This window comes from Chiroxiphia lanceolata, chromosome 1, assembly GCF_009829145.1.
Source record: "Chiroxiphia lanceolata isolate bChiLan1 chromosome 1, bChiLan1.pri, whole genome shotgun sequence".
Taxonomy (NCBI): Eukaryota; Metazoa; Chordata; class Aves; order Passeriformes; family Pipridae; genus Chiroxiphia; species Chiroxiphia lanceolata.
The window spans coordinates 149,683,806-149,697,375 of NC_045637.1; the positions used below are offsets into that span (position 1 = coordinate 149,683,806).

General features: G+C 40.4%; 1 protein-coding gene across 1 annotated transcript in view; it reads left to right on the forward strand.

The window, feature by feature from the left end:
• The window catches only part of RHEB (Ras homolog, mTORC1 binding), a 39,818-nt gene that overhangs the window by 23,730 nt on the left and 2,518 nt on the right, over positions 1 to 13,570 (forward strand). The window contains exons 3-7 of the mRNA XM_032695253.1: positions 952 to 1,019; positions 4,127 to 4,209; positions 8,377 to 8,433; positions 8,534 to 8,581; positions 9,122 to 9,203. Coding sequence (XP_032551144.1) covers positions 952 to 1,019; positions 4,127 to 4,209; positions 8,377 to 8,433; positions 8,534 to 8,581; positions 9,122 to 9,203 — 338 coding nt within the window. The remainder of the gene's footprint in view (positions 1 to 951; positions 1,020 to 4,126; positions 4,210 to 8,376; positions 8,434 to 8,533; positions 8,582 to 9,121; positions 9,204 to 13,570) is intronic.

Consider the following 13,570-nt stretch of genomic DNA (forward strand, 5'->3'; position numbering starts at 1 on the left):
TTCCCTGCTCGTCACTGCAGTGACAGATGAGGGTTTTAGGACTGTTAGTATTTGGGAAAATGACCTCAACCAGAGGACAACACAAACTTTACTCAGTATACCAGAACTGTCCCGTAATAGTGTCTGGAGTGCATCTTGAAGGCCAAAGCAGAGCTCCAAAGCTGGGTTTGTGTGTTCTGGTCAGTCCATTATTATTCCTACAAGAGCTGTGACACTGTTTGCTTTTGCAGTTGCATAACACAAACATTGAGTAAGAGATTCCTCAGCTCACAGCACGTTGGCATTTCATGAATCCGAGGAATAGAAGCAATTCTCATCACTTTTGGGACTGAGCGTGCTTCGTGACTGAGGGCTAGATGGGCTGGAAGCTACAGCAGATGTGAAAGCAACATGGTGAACTTTTAGCTAATTGTCATTATTTAGATTTAGTATAGTCATAAGTGTGGTTCTATGTGTTTTAGCCCCCAAAGATTATTTTATTTTTCTTAATCAAGATCACTTCCTTCATGGGATTTACGTTTAGGAAACTGATTGTGCTAAACTGCTTGGAAACTGAGGAAAATATCCTATAATAAGTTCAAACTTAGCTTTGGTACCAGTTGTATTTAAGTGTCTTATGTTACCAGTAATTACAGTTGCCTCACAGTTTCTTAGAAATACATGTAAATCCCCATTTTATTCTTTCCTTTTAAGAAAGTAAAGGAGGAACAGCTGCATCCAATGTGGGAATCTCCTGAAATTTGAAATCTTAAAGGAAATTTCTGAGTTTTGTTATCTGCAACAGACAAGTTAAAAGTACAGCACCCAATCTAGCCTTTTATTGCTGCTTTAAAGCCTGTAACTAAAGTTCTTTTTCTTAGTGGCTTGGCTGACAATGACACAGATGAGTGACGTCTGATCCCTTCCTTGTGTGTAATTCTGACATGTTTCTGTATTTCTTCTTTGTTCTAGCTTTTACAAAACTGATCACAGTAAATGGCCAAGAATATCATCTTCAGCTGGTTGACACTGCTGGCCAAGTAAGTTATCTTTCCTTCTTTGAATCTCTCTTCAGAGTTAAGACAATAAGTATTCATACTTCTTTTGAGCTAAGTTTGTAGTGACCATGCATTCAGAGGTGAAAGTTAACTTGAAAATGATCCTGACTTCTTGTGTAGTCACTAAAGACTTTCTTTGTAGTGTTTATTTAAAGGCTTTGGTTTGGGGTTTGTTAGTGATTTTTTGTTTCGGTTTTTTCCTGTCTATTGAATGGATGTCTAAAAAAGGGAAGAGGGAACTGCCTTAACTCTGTCCCAGAGTAAATTAGGAGTCTTGCTTTAGATGGAAAATGTCACTTCAGTCAACCATGGGGAAATTTTCCATGAATTTTCCTATTTGTGTGTGCTCCAGCTACACCACCATGACTTGTATCCATGAAACAGTCATAGGGAGTAGGCAGAAATGCATGTAGGTGGTACTCACTGGGCTACCAGTAAACTGCTTTACTTTGTTTACATTTTAATGTGATGGTTCACAAGTGCTTCTGAGCTTCCCGTAATGACAGGGAAGCACAGGAGGAGACAGGGAACGCGTGTCCTGGAGTGTGTTCAGGAGCTTTGTGAGGTGCAGGTGTTCATTACATACAGATCTAGGTGTTCATTACACGGGGCTGCTTGGCTGAACTTGCACTGCACGTTCCGTGCTCAGGAGCGCTACCTCTTTTGAAACACTCTGTATTAGGGAAAAAACCATCAGGGATCATTAAAACCCTGTATTTTTATCCTTAACATTTTTTTGCTTATGTGTTCTTACCTTCTGTGATCTCATATGATGCCTTTGGGTTTTACCAAACTGTGAGTGGCATTAAACAACGTTCGTGTTATAAAATCTGCTGCCAGTACTTAAGAACTGTAAAGCTGTGGGACGCTTGCTCATAGCTGGGGGACTGTTCAGAAGGGCTGTAACCTTCTAGGTATGTTTGATTGCTTTCTTTGAAGAGCACCATGCTGTATTTAGGTGGTGTCAGCTTGTGGTGCTCATCAGCAACACGTATGATCTCTGAGCTGTCTGAGCACAGTACTGGCCACACGTTCTGGGGCAGGATTGTTTGATGGGGATTGTTCTGCAGAGGAGAGTGAGGGTGAGAGAGGGGCAGGCTGAGAAGTGTGAGCAGCAGAGGAAGCTCCATAGGTGTCATTTTGTGCCATTGTAAGTGCACTTGCCTTACAGCTCTGATTGTGTAGCGCAGTGATAAAAGAAAAAAAATCTCTTTGAGGAGGAAATTGCCCTCTGGGAAGGCACTGTAACTCACCAGTAACATGCCTCTATTGCTGAGGATTGATTTAACCTTATACAGTATTTTAGAGCCAAAATAGCTTCTTTCCCAGCCTGTCATTATTTTAAAATTTAATTCTTTGTGGAATGACTTGAACTTTGAGTTCTGGCTCACAGGGTTAGAGGGGAGAGATGATTTGGGGTTATGGAGGGTGTGGCTTGGACAGATTTCTTCTTTAGGTCAGTCTTGCTTAATGGTCCATAGGGAGTACTTATGTGTATACAGCACAGCAAGGATTATACTGTAGATTGGTTATGTACTTTTGAAAACCTGGCTATGGCTTCAAAAGTTGTAGCAACATTGTTATATCATTTGACAAATTTCTTAATTTGACCCACAAGTACCAGGGAATTGGCAGGTTTTCTTCCTTCTCCTAATAAGCTAAAAATTAAGTCATGAGTTAGAAATAGTTGAGGTTATGGCACTTATTTTTCTTGGTACTCCTCCTCTGTCCTGTGTCTCTTTACCTGTCATGGTTATTTACTCAGCTCTGTGCAGTTCAGTTCAACAGGAGTCTTGGTACGGGGTCACAGAAGAGAAGTGCAATAGGAAATCTTACCTAACACCAAATTCCAGCGGATTTACCAGGAATTCCTGAGGAATTCCGGGTAAAGTCAAGCAACAGAGCTACACTTTCACCTGTTTTACACTGAGACTAGCTTGGATGCCTCCTCTATTGACTTTGGGATTACACATCCCACTGGAGTGGCAGTTTAGCATTTCACAGAAGATGGGGGAGGGCTGCCCTCTGTGTGTAGCAATAAAGGCAAATAAGGGCAGCTTTTGTTAAGTGTTATTCTTTCAAACTTTTTTTAGTTGGATCTGTGAAGTTGATTTATGAAGAGTTTTTCCTCTTCTGCCAGTTAGGGAAGTTTGATTCCTTTTGGCTGTCTGGATTTAAGCTGTGTGATTGCACTGTTCCATCTGTTCAGCCATGACAATATACGGAGAGGTTATTTGATCTTAAGATAAAATTAACATTTTCAGAAGCACAGGTTTAACAATTTGAGAACTCATCCTTTAAGAAGTATGGCTGTTGTCAAAATGGAAATTTTTCCTGGGAATATGAGTTGGAACAACTTAGGTTTTTAACATTGGATTCCTAGTGTTTGTGTTGCATTACCTGCAATATATGAGTGTTTCATTTACCTCTTTGGTCAGTTCCTTTTCTAGAGGGGTAGTAAATTCAGTGATGAAGTTTCTGGTGTTTTGTTTGTTTGTTTTATTTATTTAAACACTTGTCATATAATGTAAGCTTAGAGTTGTCATATAGCATCTAATAACTGTATTTCTTGCATCTTTAGTTGATAAACATTAGTTAGTAAGCCACAATTAATCACTTCCTAACAGACCCCTTAGGTAATTTAGATGTGATCAGTGTCACTTGAAATTACAAACTGCCAGATCTGTTGTCAGCAGTTGAAATTAGGATTTTGAAATATATCACCAGCAAGATAAGAGGCGTAGTTACTAATTAATGGTGGGACAGAGTAGATGTTTTGTACTAACAGAAACTGATAATTAAGCAGGATAAGAGGATTGGGAATAGCTTCAGCTCATCCATAGTCTTAGAGGGAATAAAACAGAAAAGCTGTGGATTAAATTGTACAGTATACAGACTGACTTTAGCTTTCTCTTAATTTGGTAAAGATTCCACATCTGACATTGTGTTGAAAAAAAATCTGAAAGTACTACCCATATAAAATGCACCTCATATCTTAGAAATATGACCAGTTTATCTGATGGTGATCTGATAGCATCAAGTTCTGAACTGTGGCAACCTTAATTTTAAATGCAATATTCCTTCTACAGGATGAATACTCCATATTTCCTCAGACGTACTCCATAGACATCAATGGCTACATTCTTGTTTATTCAGTCACGTCAATAAAAAGGTAATAAAATCTGTTGTGTTCTCCTGGTTTAGGTGTTTTCTGGGTTTAGCTCCTGCCTCTGCTATGTTTTCTTTATCTGCGAATAATTCAGTTAATATCTCTTTCCCTTAGAAATACAATAGAAATTAAAATTAAAGCTTTTTCAGAAATGTCCACTCAGATCCAAATGCCACAGGCACTTTGCAGACTAACATACAAGGTGCCCTGTAAGAAAGGAGACAGTGCTGAACTAGATTATTTTGAGGTGTAAGTAAAAGTACAAAGAGTGATTTCAGGAATAACTATAGAGTTCATTGCTCTTGCATCAGATACAAAGGCAGATGTAAACCTGAACCTAAAGGGCACTGTACCTTCATGTGAAGTACCCAATTAGTTGCTAGATCAGTCGCTCAGCCTTGTAGCTTTTTACAGTACTGAGATTTCTTTGACTTCTTGTCTTGGATTGTTCCAATTAACCATCAGAAATTTTCTTATAAACAGCAATATATGACTCTTGGGCTGCAGACTCACTCTTGACAGGCTGCAGCCAGAGGACCTGTTTTTTTCCATGCTATTAGCTGTCCATTCTGACGTGAGGGCAGAGTCCATCATAGCTGGAGTGATTTACTTGCAAGACTCATCTGGGCCTTTGTATTACTTTGTCATCTTCTGTTATTTTCTCCCTTCCTGTGGTCATCTTGCTTGTTTAAGTACTAGTTATTCTTGAGGAGATGTTAATTTTCTAATATTGTACAATATCTTCTTTTTCAACAGCTTTATTAATCCTGTTTTCTTAATTTTTTTTTTTGAGTTAAATGAATAAGATCTTAGGCCTTTCACTGTCATCAGGTGCAAGAGAAGTAGGTGCTTCTCTTATACTTGAAGAAGGCTGATGAGCTCTTTGTGAGTGCTGAAGCATTCCATGTCTTTTTCTCTAAATCAGACAAAACTGGTCATATCAAGTGCTCTTTAGCAGACCATTGTAGTACAACTTGCCTGTTGGCTCTTCTGTACTTCTCAAAGAAAGGATATGGTCTGATTATGAACTTCTGTTGCTTCTCAGGTCTTTAATGTTGAACAGATTTCACAGTCCTTCATTCTTGGTTTTCATCTTCAGTTCTGAAGTAGAGAAGGGCAAACACATGTGATCTGGAGGAAATGCAATGGATGTTGGGCTTTTGTGTGTCTAGAGGCTAAACTACCTAGTTCCGTTGGATCTGGGTTTTTTAATGAGGGATTCAGTGTTGATGCTGAGTAACTGGTATGAAATAGGAGTTAGTGTTCTCTGCCTTGAGAACACTCCCAAAGTGAGTACAGAAATGTTCACTGATAAGTGATACTGTGAGGCAAAAAGTGGCTTTGACTAAAATCACTTGGAGGATTCTGCAACTTGTGCTTTTCCTTGGTTGGCAGCTAAAGGACATATTCTTAGCCACTCAGTTGTTGCCTCATGATGTCTGTGGTAGCATTCAATTGGCTAAAACAGAAACCAGGTTATGGTGAAAATATAAACAGGACAGAATAGTTTAAGACTGCAGGTAGAAACTCTTACCATCAGGATTTAGTCTTGATCAATTTATTCCAAGATTGTCTGGGTTTTGGGATTTTTTTCTTCCTTTAAATTTTCAAAGTACCAATGATCCCATCTTGTTCAATTCCTTGTGTTCTGTATCAAGACATTGTTAGGCAGTAGGGAAGATCTTCCAAAATACTCTGATAAGCATCAATGACTTGCTCAGGCAGTCAGATCAGCCACCATCTGTCTTGACTTCTGTCCAAGTGTGTGTATTGATCTGAGTATTGATCCAGCTGGGGTGAGAGCTTTGACAGCAAACTTAATAGAAATGCTCTTTTAAAATTACCATCTTCCCTGCCAGCCTCCAGTGGAAGTTTAAATAGGACTTGAATAAGAGCTAATGCCCTACATTTTTCAAATTCCCAGGCTCTCAGCAGCAAGGTTACTGGGAGGCTTTTGCTCTAGTTCAGCTTAATTAAATTCCAATTTTGTATCTTGCTAGGTTCCATGATTTTGTGTAACACATTTATCTGCCAGCTAGTAATTTTTTTTTTTATTTTTTTTTTTGCATTTCACACATTTTGCTGTTTCCTGTAGCCCATTTGCTTGACAGAACTCGAAAGGACCTCTTATAGTCTCCAGATCTCTCACAGTTTCAGAGCTTAGTATGATGATGTTCTTTTTGGATTGCTCAGCATCTGTCTTAGTGTGTCACTGCTCCTTCTGACCTTAATTATTTGAAAAGCTTTCTAGAACACTAATTGGTCAAGCCAGTTTAATTCCTGGCAGTTCTTGGGAACTTGTTTCTGTGTCAGAATTGTGTTTGAGTTTAAACAGCACTTCTTGTGTGACTTCCACCTCGGTCAGTTAACAAAGATCAGTTGTTTATTTGTAGTATTTTTGCTGGACAAGGAAGCTTGTGAACTCCTAGACAAACAGATAGATACCCAGAACTGGGAAATGGGGAGCCCAGGTTGGACAAGAACACCTGGCAGCACTGTGCACTGGGACCTCGGGTGGGGATTCACCAGGGCTGTGCTGTGGTGTATTTCTGGCTGAGCTGGAAACAACACACCTAATAGGGGAAAGGAAACAGAGATTGTACTGTGCCAGGGATTCAGTTATCCTGTGGCTACTGTGCTAAGATCCTTCCTCTTTCTTCAGATGAAAAACTGTTTTGTGGTCTGTAGCAGATTTTTTTTGTAGCGTTTTCATTCTTCTTTCAGTTTGCAGGGTCACCTAGTTCTGTGTGTAGTGTTGCCTCTCAAGTCTGTCACAGCCAAACTCCATTTAATTTTTTTTTTTTAAATAATTAGGAGTGTCCAAGACAAGTTCTCAAGACCAGAATTTCACTAATAGTTTTCAGCATAAGCTCTTTGTGTCTTTGAAGTCCTTTCATTGATTTCACATTTTCCTGTAATCTGTAGTATCCAGCTTGAGTTACCAGTAGTAAGTTGTGCCAGACTGAGTCAGGCTTTTGTTTACAGAGAACTCATTTTCTTGATAGGATATACTGAAACTATTAGCTGAACGTGGAGAAGCATTGTGTTCTACTCAATCTCAAAAATTATTGCTGCAGTCAGACAAATTGACCTACTTGACAGAAAATCCATCTTAAATGTGGTAGCATTTATTGTTCCAGAAGTGAGAGGTTTTAATGCTTTGAGTAGTGTTTTTAGGCACCAGGTCTTTGATTGCTCTGAGATGGAAGTGTGTTTGAGTGCTGCTCTATTTTTAAGAGTTTCAACTCTAATTGAAATGCAGTGCAAGTCAAGACACTGCCTGTAGCTAACAACCTTGGAAACTGGAAAAGTTTCAGTCCCTTTTTTTTTGTTGTGTGTCTCATCTGTGAGCCTATGCCTCCCTTAAAACAAATCTGAGTTGTGCACTTTGTGTACCAGCATTCATTCCATAATGTGACTAGAGGAGCACAACATCTGCTCTTCAGCCCCGTCTATAGCTTGTTCCCAAAAGTACTAAATGTCAAATGCAGTGGATTTTGTTAGTGAGGTTTTTGCCTTGGTATTTCACAGAACTTCTTCTTTACCTCCTATATCCAAACTTCACCTACATGGTAGGGCAACAGACAACAAATATTCAAATAGTCACTGTTTCAATGCCATCCTGCAGATCAGTTTACTCACTTTCCATAGAAAATCAAAATTTTAGGCTTATTTTGGCTTTCACATAAGTAAAACTTTAAAATTATATATGGACTAAGTGTTCTTAAAAAACAATGTATTCTTTTGAGATGGAGCCTGCTTAACTAATTACTTTTTCTCTCCAATTGCTTTAATTTGACATACTCATCCAGGGTTGTTGGACTGTAGCAGCTGAATTTCTCGCTGCAGATATAAACCAGATGAGAGGTGGGAGGGACTTGGGGTGATTCTGTGTTAGATGCATCAGTCCTGGGTAATGTTATTTATTTCTGCAAATGCCATAGCTGGGGAGGCTGTAAGGGTAGGCACAGGCTGGTCTCTGCTGCTGCTGGGACCAGTTTGCTGTTGTAACACAAGTGGGTGAGACTTTGGGGCATCTTTGTAGTTCTGCCATTGTACATAGAGTAAGTTTTAAACACAGCAACCTACATATGCATGTAATTGCTTGTGTATTGGATATTGAGGATAAACATCAGAGTGCATGTGTGACTTCATCCCTTTATTTTGCAGTTTTGAAGTGATAAAAGTTATCCATGGCAAGTTATTGGATATGGTGGGAAAAGTCCAGTAAGTAGTGACACTTTCATCTCATTTCATTGCAGGCATGTTGCTAGTGCTTTGTTCAGTATACTGTAACTGTTCTGAAGTTCTGAACTTTCTTTCACAGAATACCCATTATGCTGGTTGGAAATAAAAAAGACCTGCATATGGAACGGTATGTGAACTCCAGAATGTGGGAAATGCAAGGCAGCAGCCCACATTCCTGTGGCTGCAGCGCGCTGGCTTTGTTCTTGGCTTTCCATAACTAAAATCAAATTGTAGGTTAAAATAAGGTACTGGGCAAAGGAACTGTGTCCAGAATGTGAACTGTGAGCCATGAACTTCTGTTGTAATGTTGATTTTTGCTATAAGGTTCCAGGGACAGTCATTTAACACTCTGGGTTTGTTTGTGTTTTTTCTAAAATAAGTAACAGAAGTGTATTTGTCACAACTGTACAATATCAGATGACGTTACAGATCATGAAAATAAAGCAGTACTTTGGGACAACTGCTCTTCTGTGTCGTAGAGGAGTTTTATACCTGGCCCAGTAGTGCATTTGACAGCAGCCAAAAGCAAATGCTTTAGATCAGACTTCACAAGACATTCCTGTTACAATGCACTTAATGTACTTTGGTACTTGGAGGTATTTCTTGACATATCAGATTCCAATTTTTCTGCAAGCTATAAAGAACATACTTTTCTTTCTTTGGTCAGGGTGATCAGCTATGAAGAAGGGAAAGCTTTAGCAGAATCCTGGAATGCAGCTTTCTTGGAATCTTCTGCTAAAGAAAATCAGGTAATGGATTTAAGAGTCACTTCATTCAAACAGTAGTGTAATGGATGACTCATAGTTTCACTTAATAAGGGAAGCTGAAGTATTTGCATGTACTCTACAGGTATTTTATATAGATGGAAACAGAATGGCTGCCTGCATTCAGGTTTATGTGTTTTTTCCATGCAACTGTCATTGGGAGGAGGAGGTGAAGAACTGAAAGTTAAGCTTCTGAACATAGCAGAACACTTAGTGACCAAAAAAAAACCCAGATCCACGTGGTGGGTGGGACAGGGTCTGTTACCTTAAATAAGAGGTCACTGATTATACAGCAGTGAGTTTGTATGAGGGAATGAACCTTGTGTATTAAGGTGCTGGGCAAGGCTCAGTCTCTGTGTTGTGGGGAATAATCATTCTGTGTGTCCATGGGGTTGGGGGCACACAGAAAAGTGTCAGAACACAGCAGAAGCTCAGCACCACTGTGACACAGCTGGAATGAAGCTGCACAATCTGAAGCATTTTAACCCCCACACATTTACACTTGCTGGTCTCCTATCACAGAAAGAAAGTGTTTAATTACATGGTAAATAACATCTTATTCTTGGTTGCTCTAAATAACTTTTTTTGAAATGCCTCCTAAATATGTTATGGTATCTGAATTTGTTCCTGTGGCTGATAATAATATTTTGTCATTGATTTGACACCTTACATATCTTAAGCTACAAGAGCCTCCTAATTCAGATGTGAGGTGATGGATAACTGCTGCAGGCTGGGGAGGAGGTGTAGGTTTTTTGTCCTCTTTTTTTTTTTAATTTTATTTTTTTCCTATAGGTCTCAAGAGCATCAAAGCTTTTGATTTTTGAAAATATAGACACATGATAAGGTCTCACATTTAAGGTAGCATATCACATCCTTGTCCTCCTTGGTAACACGAGCACAATCAGAAGGGCAGTCATGTAGCTGTGACAGGACCTGTTTCAGCAGCCTTTCTTTCTTTCCCTATCCCCTATCCCCAAAATCAAAACAGAAGCTTTTGTCCAGTGTTTATTGTCAACAATTCTACAAGTTACTTGAGTAAAGTTGGATTTTCCCGGAAGAAAATCTTGGATTGTTTTTTGTCACCAGATATGGAACACTTGGAGTTAGTTTACCAGTATTTCTGACTTGTATGAACCTTGTCAAAACTGGGCATGATGAAAGCATGAAATTTCTCAATACCTTCTCTGTATGCTGGAGAGCTTCAAATGCATACCAAAGGAAATTAAATTGACAGTGTAAAGAATAAACCCATTAAAAACATCTGATCTTTTTTTTCCACTTCTTTATTTTTAAATGACTTAATACTTCTGGATTAGGCAAAGCTATTACCAGTGCTCTTTTTCTTTTGGCATATGTTCACAGTGTGTAACAGCACAGCGATTCATATGCAGCAGAATATCTTACTGGTAACTGGAGTTTTTATTGTTCTTGAACCAAGAATAAAAAAGGTTGGCTTTATTTATGCAAAGAAGCTGCAAGCTTTCTAGGATGCTTGGCATGTCTTGTGTGTTAACTTGCTGCACTGACAAAGCCCCATTGACTGCCATGTATTTGTGACTGTTCCTTAGTCTCAGACTGTCTGTATTAAGTTAAGCTGCCAGCTGGAATTTATATGGCAAAATTGGTAGCCTTCAGGGAAATCAGAATGACAATTGCATGTCTGATACTCAAAATCCTGGACAGGCCTGTACAAATCCCACCAAAAAAAAAATAAAATCAGAAATTGTGTGTATTCTTGCTGGCAAAGGTCTTCCTTTCAGCAGGATCCTCCAGAACAGCGATTGCAGGTCACTGTGAGTTGTGTCCCTCTGCATTTAGCAGCAGGTTGTCAGAGGCAGGTGCTCGAACACAGTTCCTCCTTCATGCCTCTTACATAATACACTTGGAAAATTTGTCCAGCTGGAAGTTTGGGAGGTCATATGTCACTTCTGAGATGGGTGCTCACAGCATGTGACCATCCTTCAGGCTCCCTGACATATTTCCTTCGGAGGGTCGGGATGTATGGAAGAAAGTGGGAAGGAGCCCAAAACTGGCACAGCTGCCTTAGTCTGTCTTGCAGACCTCCACCTCTGAAGGGGTGGAAGATTGAGCGTTGAGAGCCAAGTGTGGAGTCTGGATCTGTGAGGTGCTGGGGGAACAGGAGGCGTCAGGCCTTGTAACATCCCTCCCTGTGGGTTGGACCAGCAGCACTTCTGAACTCAAGCGGGTTTTTTCCTCCAAATCTTAATTTGACACAGTAAAACCAGCTCATCTACAGACCTGTCTCAAGACAGAGTATCTTCTCTTACTCTGAAACTGTCTCTGGTTTGGGGGGGAAAAGTTTCTGGTTTGACCTTGATAACAACCTGTGCTGTCATTTTCCTGGTACTGAGTGTTCACCTTGCATAAGTCAACATTACTGGAAAAAGAAATCTGTTGGTATTTTTGCTTTGAAGTTTATCCAGATAATCACCTGTACTGGCTTTGTACGGCAAGTGTAGCTTAACTATTGATATTAATTCTATACTCCTTCCAACAGTGCTTTAGCTTCTATTTGCTTAATAGAACACCAGTTTGATGCTTAAAGGGATGAACTGGACTGGATTGGGAATTTAGAACTTCAGCAGAGAGTTCAAAGCTTCCTGAGTGGGGGAGCATCTATTAATTCTCAGAAACTGAGTGTGGTGGATGTGGAGCAGAGGAATGACAGTGTCTGGTGTGCTGATCTGAGATTGGCTGGGTATGTGATGTTCTTCACAGCTGTGAGGAGAGAAGGTCTTTCTGCCACAGGGGTTAGACCACACTGCGTCAGCTGCGTGGTTTGTCCTTTGCAAAGAGCTGCTGAAAGCAGAGGTGTTCCCTATAACAGGATCTGATGGCAAAGGCTCATTTCTCCCTCTTCTACCTTCCAGCTTTGCCCTCCTGCCCCCTCCCCCCCCCATAAAAATCCTTTTTGGAGCATCTACAAGAGTCCAAGGAGCTTGGCCTAGCAATGTTGGGCAGTTAAAATAGCTCTGTAGATTAACTTAAGCAAACTATACCTATTCTGCCAGGAGTTAGCAAAAGATAACACATTCCAGAAATGACGTGACTTGGAGTAGATGGAAAGTGAGATAGGCAAAGATCAAAGCTGTGGTGATGATAAATGGCAGTGGCTGGCCACAGTCCTCAAGGTCAGATACATCTCCTCCAGACATGGGTGACCTGGTAGGACTTTGGGAGGAGCCTGCATATCACCAGCACATCAGTCATCAGGGAAAGTCCCTGGGCTTTGGGAAGGCAATTCTGAGACTTCATGGAAAAGACCTCTGAGATGACTGCTGGGCTATTATTGTAATGTCTTCTCAAGCTGCTTCATTATTACCAGACATGCTGAACTGCTCTGGATAACTTCAGAAACTTCAGGCCTTTCTTGTGGAATTCCCTACTTAGTTTCACCTAGGCCATGGTAGAGTGCTTCATCTTAATCCCAGTACAATAAAGTAGTAACTGTTTGAAATACAGCCAGAATCCAAATTGGTCTTAAACCTAGTTGAAGGTGGGAGCCAACTTTTACTGGAAGAATTTAGGGAGTAACAAGTAACCAAGTTATGTTCATCCAGCACGGAAGTAGCAAAAAATGTACTTTTTACCAAAATGGAGGTCTCTTAAAAACCAGTTACTTGGTTGTTGCTTATTTTTCGAGGACAACTTCATCTTTGAGCTCAGAAGATACAGTGCTCGGTAAATGCTTGAGTAGTTTGGGATCCCAGGGTCTGACATGTTTGGACTGTGTTTGGACTGGCAAAGGATGGAGGAAAAACTCTCTCTTCCTTTGCCTAAGTATTGTTCAAATTCCTTTGCCCAGTTCTGTGCCAGGATAAACCAAGTAGTATGAGCAGTTGAGAGTTTCCTCTTTGAAATAATAAAACAGTTGCCAAAGGATGACTCTGGCAGCTGTGGGCTGGATTTGGGTGCTTGCACCTTCCTGCTGGCTCCTGGCAGCACATTCCTGACTCCCTGCTCGTGCAGAGAATTCCACATCCCAAGCTGTCTGTCCTGCTCCCACCGAGGGGCACATCTGCAGCAGCAGCTGAGTCTCTGGTGTCTCCTGCACGGTGCTGAGCTCCCCAGGCAGCAGGTGTTGCCCAGGCTGACATGGATTTTGTTTCCTCAGGGGGAGAAAGGTAGAAGGAAGCCAGATGGCTTTCTGTGGGCTAGGTGTGACCCACATCCCATAATTGGAACATATGGAGGCAGATGCATATAAAGTCTGGCTGTGTTCTTTATTCCTTGTCACAAAACACAGCTTCCTGTGTTGTTTAAGGGCTCAGTCTAAAATTCATCAGCAGATTTGAGCTGGATTACAAATTCTGAAGCGTTAACTGTGGGAC